The following is a 7,551-nucleotide window of genomic DNA, read 5'->3' as shown; positions in this document are numbered from 1 at the left end:
TAATATTTAAATGAACTTTATATATATTCAAAGGAGTGTCAGATGAAAATTCCTTTTTCTCACATAAAACGCGAGCATAGCCGTCCACTTCACTATACTTTTCATATATAAATAGCCTAGACATCTATATTATTAAATATGTTACTATGTGTATATATATATTTATTTTACTTTAAATTTTGCATTTAAATTATGAACATAAAATTATTTTACTCAAAAGCTTGTTTATCAGGATCAAAATACTTGAGGAACACCATCACATGATAATGTCTCTCTGGAAACCATGTATACAGAAATAATTTGTAATATAAGTTTTGAATTTAAAAGTAGAAAATCCGAAAGGTAATACAGTATATAATAATTATAAGCGACATAATAAATGCACACCACGACTTGCCATTGATTGGTTTTTCTGCTATCTCCATATACAGCTTCATTTCATTTTGACAAGAAGTCATCTTTTTACGAATATATTTATTGCAATAAAATTAAAGTTTATATTATAATGAAGATTGTATTAGAATTATTATTTACTGGTATTAAAATAAGATCCTGGTATTGGAGAATGGATCCGAACAGTTTTATTATAACGATTCACTATGACCCAGAATTGTACTTGTTCAGAAGGAACATTGAAAATTCGAGAAATATTTTTTCTAAAGAGCCTTTAAGTTTCCCTCTTTAGAATTTTATATGCATGTGACGATCGTCAAAATTGGCGAGATCAAATCCTTGATGATGTTTGAATATTTCGGCGGTCACAATCTATATATAATATAAATTCAAATTAATAATAAGAAAAGCTTCTTCTTTTCTTCTTTTTAAAAAGATACTTTAACAGTAAGGTAAAGATATCTTTCTTCCATTTCTTTTTTCTTTTGTTTTTCTAAAGTTATTTCCTCTTTTAAAAATTTAATTGGTTTAAAGATGATCATGGCCCAATATTGTATACTAACATATAAGTATTAGCACGATACTTTGATTTTAACCGTATTAATTGTTTGACATTTGGAACTTTGCCACCATAATTATTCTCAAGTACTTCATTATTTGTAACAGGTGTTACATGATTGATGATTATTATCAAATTTAAACTTATTTTATAATTTTTAAAATTTTTTACTTATTTTTATTTATAAAAAGAAAGTAATAATTTGAGTGATATAACCCATTTTCTATCCTTTTCAAGGTTTATTGAAACAAAGTAATGACCTTCATGTGCTTCACCACTATTAGCGAATAATCTGTAAAAAAAAAAATTTGAATTGTAAGAAAAAGGGGAAACTTTTGACAACAAATATATAATTTTGAATGTGTTACCTTAACCAATGCATCTCTATGTATATCATAAAACAAACCTTTTAAGTTGTAAATAAAAGACTGGAGGAGAATTTCCAAATATAACACCTATATTGGCATTCTTTATGCAGTTAAAATTATCATTGATGAAAGTAAATTATATAAAATAATCAAATTATCGTATTCAACTTACTCGCAATCCATAACCTTCTGTTTAATATTCATTAATACTCTAAGGACTATATTCAAAAGGAAACGTTGGAAAAAGTCTTCAATCTCATACCTAGTAGTTCAAGCATAATTTCATTTTTCTATAACTTCTTCTGAATGTATAAACAAAATCTCAGTTAACATTAATAAATATTAAATACTGTATATTCAGAAATTCAGAAAAGAAATATTAATATGTATGTTTAATCTATTTGACATATAATTTGTGACGGAATATGGCATTACTATATACTTAAAATTGCGCCTTTAATTACGATTACTTATAAGGCAATAATGTGACAAGGCGAGACTAATTTTATTGAAATTCTCGGTAAGCAGCTGTTAAAAAATTATAAAACCTAAATATTAAGCGAAGACTTCTTATTGAATACAAAACCTTTCGAGTTTTAAAAATTATATGTATTTATCTTGCACATATTTTAAAATTTTGAATATTGATAAGAATTAACTTTTAATTTTTAAATAAGAAAATATTGGAATTTCTAAAGATTAACATTGTCATTAAAATAATGCAATTAGTCGTATTAAAAGAGTAGATAATAGCTGTTAAAATATTTGCACTATACACTATGAATTTTGTTAGCGATTTTAGTGATTTTGCATTTTTAATCAATAAATAAAAAATTACCGATTTCTAAAGTTCAAATAGAAAAAGCAAGGAATTATAATAAGTTTTCATATTTACGAACATAATTAATTAAAACTTCCATTGTTTTCATTGTTTTATTTCTTTTTTTTTTAAAAAAAAAAATTACTAACGCATTTTATTTAATTATTTGAATCACAATGGTTACATAATTGTATAAAATACATAGAGGTAATGATAAAAAAAAACTATAACTAAATAAAATTTTTAACTCTAATTGTATAAATCTAAATTATTGTTCGTCTGGTCACTAAAAAATTTTATAAGATTTTTTTTTATTATTTTCTAATATTTTCATCTGTTTTTTAATTTTTTTTAACTATTTCTGTTAGGACCACACAACTAAAATACATTGAAATCTCGTTAAAAATTAAAAATTGTAAAATAAAAAAGTAATACATTGAATAATAAAGTCTAATTAGATTTAATTAGATTCCATTGTGCGGAAACGTTTTCAAATACCAGCCAAAAATTCTTCACTTGCCTAGTTAATCTGCAAACCTTTTCCAACGAGAAAAAAACCCGACCTTACTTTCAAATTTGTTTACTCTATTGAATGTTTATTCTGTTCGCTAACAGAGTCGTCTTAGCTTCCCTGAACTGTCACTACACGTTTTTGTTTTCGTTCAATTTTTGATTTCTGATTCCACAACCTTTTCTTTCTCTTTACCTTTAATTGTATTTACTTTAATCTCGTTAATTCTATTACTAAAGTCAGAATTTAATTGACTAAATTTTTCGACCACTTCGTTATTAGACACCGTCGATACTGTAGGACTCATTACAGCATCTTCAAATTGTTCATCCTCTGAAGGAGGATGTGCGATAATGTTAGACGTCATTCGATACCCCGGCTTATTGAAACTTCCGTCTTTTCCTATGATTTCATCTTGTGCTTTAATCTGTAGACCTTTACCCAAATCTTCAGAATCATATGCGGCCTTAAATAGTAGATCTTGTTCGTTATTAAAATACATTATAATATATTTCACTTTGCTAATTTTAATGATTTTAGCAAAATGGTCGCCATATTCTCTTATGTGTTCCTTAATAATCGTCCTTAATAATCGTGTAGTCTTTCATTTCGTTTTCTTGATTGTTTAGCTTTTGACCGCATGCCAAAATATCTTTTCTTAATATCGCTCAAAGAAAACTTTGCGTCAAACATTCCTAAGAAATGTAACCGTCCATCTTTCGTTATTATCATATTAGATCCACCATTATATTTTGGTCTGGACAGTTTTATATTTATAGTTGCGTTTTGACTGCTAAGTTCTACATAACCTACTTGTTTCATCGCTTCATAAATCTCCATCTTTCCAATACGCTGGAAAATCGTAGAATCTTAGGTCACGTGCGTGAATTATCGGTAAAATGTTTATCCAAATAATTTCTTCGGTAGTTGTTTTAACCGAACTTCCCATGATTTCAATAGAGGTCAAAAAATCTAAGTAAATCCCTAGTTTTTATTATTACAGTAACTAATTTTATTTTGTTTATCTTATATAACCTATGTTTGACAATTTAACGGTTAATGGGTATTAATGATATTCACGTGGCTTTGAAATCCTGGCCGTGAATGAGCAAATCATCTTTAATCTTGGCCAATATCTTGTAATTGTGGATAGCCTAATAACTAACATATTTAAACATTCGTATCTTTGTTTTTTGATGAAAATAAATATAATATTAATAAATAAGATTTTAAATATAAGGTATTTAACTATACTCATATTGACAAATAAAATTTAAGAGGCAAAATTGTATTACTAATTTAATTTTGAAGAATGAAATAATTTATTCTATATTACGCCTCACAATTTAAAAGTTCGTTTATCTAAAACCGTGAAATAATGAAATAAATAATCAACTGTAATCACATGCAAACAATTTTTACATTTTTTATTACGCTCTTTTCTGAAATTTTTATATAAATATTCAATTTTTACTGTAGATTAGTATTCGTTCACCCCCCTAAATTTTCTTTACAACATAATGTTAAGTATACTTTCAAATTGGTAAGGCCTCACCATATCTTGAACACTTAACTACCAAATATTGACAAGAAAAATTTGAAATATACTTTAATAATAAATTCATTAACATTCTAAATTTTTCTTCGCTATTATCAAAAGGTTTATTTCATAGGTATGTATTTCATTTCTTTAGGTATTATTTACGCAAACTTTATTCCTTTTTTTTTGAATTATTTTTAATACTCGACAATATTACAATAAGAAAATTATAATTAATATTTTTTATTGGAATTTGTAATAATATATAAAGTGAAATAAAATTAGAATGCTAATTATTTTAAAACTTATTTATTACATTTTATTTGACGTAATATCACCAAATAAAATTTTACTAAAAATTTTAAATGAATATTTAGTTCCAATTATTGCTTCAATGAAATAGATACTTATCATGATTTGATGGGCTATAAATCAATTAAATAATATGCTATATTTATAGGAAAAAATATGGAATACATAATGAAAATTTTAATTACAATATATCCTTTTAATTTATTAATTTATTTAATTGATTTTGAGCTGGTTGAAATCCTTGTTCAGCAGATTTTGTATACCAATGAATTGCTTGATTTATGTCCTTTTTAACTCCATCTCCATTTTTATACATAATAGCAAGATTATATTGAGCTTTATGATGTCCTAAATTTGCAGCCTTTTGATATAATTCAAATGCCTTTTGTTTATCAATACTGGTCCAAATACCAATTTCATAACAATATCCTAGATAATTCATTCCACGTGCATTTCCTAAATTAACTACCTTTTGAAATAATTCAAATGCCTTCTGTTCATCAATACTGGTCCCAATTCCTTCTTGATAACAATATCCTAGACTAAATATTCCATATGTACTTCCTAAATTTGCAGCCTTTTGATATAATTCAAATGCCTTTTGTTTATCAACATTAGTACCAATTCCTTTTTCGTAACAATATCCTAGAATACTCATTCCAAGTGTATTTCCTAAATTTGCTGCTTTTTGATATAATTCAAATGCCTTTTGATTGTCAATACTAGTACCAGTTCCATCTTGATAACAATATCCCAGATTATATATTCCACGTGCATTTCCTAAATTTGCTGCCTTTTGATATAGTTCAAATGCTTTTTGTTTATTAATATTAGTACCAATTCCTTTTTCGTAACAATATCCTAAACTAATTATTCCAAGTGCATTATCTGAATTTGCTGCATTTTGATATAATTCAAATGCTTTTTGTTCATTAACAATAATTTCAATTCCAAAATGATTAAATACTCCAAGTAAAAGAACAGAATTTAAATTATTCTGATTATTCAATAACCAATTATAAATTTCTTTTGAAGTTATATTATGATTATTAAGGTAATTAACAATTTCATCTTTTCTCATTTCTACCTCTATATTATTTTCAAGGAGGAAAATTATTTCATTAATCATATTGTCAAAATTATTCTCTGATATTGAAGTATCCATTTCTTCTGTATTCATATTATTGAAATTTTGAATGAGTTGGGACATTTCTTCATGCAATGAATTATTATTAATATTTCTAGGAGTTTCAACAATATTCTGCTGTTCACTTGATAACTGGATATTTTCTTTTAAAATAATTGCATTTAATTTTCCAATAACTTGGTTGATAGTTGGACGATTGTTTGGTTCATTATTCCAACAATCTAAATATAAAATAAACTTGTAATTAATAAATATAATTATTATGAACATGATTAAAATTTATTTTTATTTACCAGTATATATTTTTATATAATCTTCAGGTGTATTGGGGATGGGTTTCTCTCTAAGACCATGTAATATTTCCACAGCCAAACCAGCATCATATGGTTCATTACAAAAAGGTGGGCGCCCGCTAGATATTTCCCATAAGAGTACGCCAATACTGTAAACATCACTCTTTTTATTTAATGAATATAATTGTATTTGATTATTGCTATCTCTTTTTCTATTAAATATTTGTGGATCAATATAAGTAACCATTCCAAATAATTTGGATTGAATATTAGATGATTCATCAATCCTTTTTGATAATCCAAAATCAGCCAATTTAACGGTATCCTTATGAACTAATACGTTGTTGGAGTGCTATTATTAATTAAAATGATAATAATATTAGGTACATAATTTTACAAACTCTATAATTTAATAAATGTTAAAAAGTAAATAACCTACCAAATCACGATGTACAATCCCTTCATCGTGCAAGAATGATATAGCACTAGCTAACTGAAAAATGCTAGATTTAATTTGTCATTCCAAGTAAGGTTTTTAAAGCATCTATTAAAATAGCTTCGAAGGGTACCATTATTAGCATATTCCATCACTAAAAAATATTTTTTTGAATCGTTGCTTTGATTTTCTTTTGAAAAAAAAAATTGTTTAGATTTTTCATTTATCAGTAAAATAATGTCTGAAATATTTATAATACCTATTGCAATGCCATAAAAGCGAATTATATTTTCATTAAAATCAATTTCACGCTGAAGTTTAAGCTAACAAAATAAAAATCATAATAGATTAGGGACATAATTTACGTTAATATACTGTATCAAGACAATGGTATATAATAGTTACTTCGTTAACAATTTCTTTAGACATAACATTGAAATTAAAAAAAGATTTCAATGCTAAATAACTATGAGAACTTTTCCAATTTGCACGATAGACTTTTCCAAAACTTCCAAACCCGATTTCTTGGATATTATTAAAATGATTATAGTCATAATATTTAATTCGTTCTTTCGCAATAGATTCTTCAATCCAATTAATCCACTCATTTGTATTATCAGTAACGTTATTAGACATTATTTTTTGTACAAAATTGTTATTACTACGGTAGTAAATTTTTTAACGTGGGAGTTAATTTATATATTGAAAAAATTTGAGAAAAAGAAGAAAGAAAAATAATTTTGTAGAAATCTGCGTTATGACAAATTTTGTGTAACTTGTAAATCAATACTCATGCAGCAAAAAAAATAATTTTAGTAAGAAGACGCCCTGTCCTACATTTGACTGCGCTAAAATCAATAAATAATTTTGTTTTTAACGTGACAATCGTGACATGACGACCATGACGTTAACAAAATTTTTATGGCACGTGACACAACTAAATTTGATCATTTCAAATGAGATTCTATTTTTATCAAATATTTTACAAGTCTGCATAAGTTCAGCGTAAGTTTATTATATGTAGTTCGTAAGATCATCTTTACTCCGTCTGAAATCAAATTTCTTTAGGCATCCAAAATTTAGAAAAAGTGATACGATATTTCATAAAAAATAAAAATGCTTTTTATTTGATAAGAATTATCAAATCAAGAAAAAAAAACTTTCACAATTAA

The 7,551-nt window shown here is 25.7% G+C and overlaps 3 protein-coding genes across 3 annotated transcripts; all 3 read right to left on the bottom strand.

Moving 5' to 3' along the window:
* Window positions 1-2,802: 2,802 nt before the first annotated feature.
* Window positions 2,803-3,153, bottom strand: OCT59_007928 (uncharacterized protein; the record flags this gene model as incomplete). Its single annotated transcript, XM_025311412.2, has 1 exon — window positions 2,803-3,153. The coding sequence occupies one exon, from the start codon at window positions 3,151-3,153 to the stop codon at window positions 2,803-2,805; it is 351 nt and encodes a 116-aa protein (XP_025171797.2).
* Window positions 3,154-3,236: 83 nt separating this feature from the next.
* On the bottom strand, window positions 3,237-3,491 carry OCT59_007927 (uncharacterized protein; the record flags this gene model as incomplete). Its single annotated transcript, XM_066142121.1, has 1 exon — window positions 3,237-3,491. One exon carries the CDS (start codon window positions 3,489-3,491, stop codon window positions 3,237-3,239), a length of 255 nt encoding a protein of 84 aa, XP_065999029.1.
* A 1,208-nt stretch (window positions 3,492-4,699) lies between these two features.
* On the bottom strand, window positions 4,700-7,015 carry OCT59_007926 (uncharacterized protein; the record flags this gene model as incomplete). The annotated part of the gene is made up of 5 exons (XM_066142120.1): window positions 4,700-5,871; window positions 5,944-6,295; window positions 6,383-6,432; window positions 6,639-6,702; window positions 6,785-7,015. The coding sequence occupies 5 exons, from the start codon at window positions 7,013-7,015 to the stop codon at window positions 4,700-4,702; spliced, it is 1,869 nt and encodes a 622-aa protein (XP_065999028.1).
* Window positions 7,016-7,551: the final 536 nt, after the last annotated feature.

Source organism: Rhizophagus irregularis, chromosome 16, assembly GCF_026210795.1.
Source record: "Rhizophagus irregularis chromosome 16, complete sequence".
NCBI classification, from domain to species: domain Eukaryota; kingdom Fungi; phylum Glomeromycota; class Glomeromycetes; order Glomerales; family Glomeraceae; genus Rhizophagus; species Rhizophagus irregularis.
Note: the sequence above shows the minus strand (reverse complement) of the source record. Positions and strands in the feature narration are given on the sequence as shown.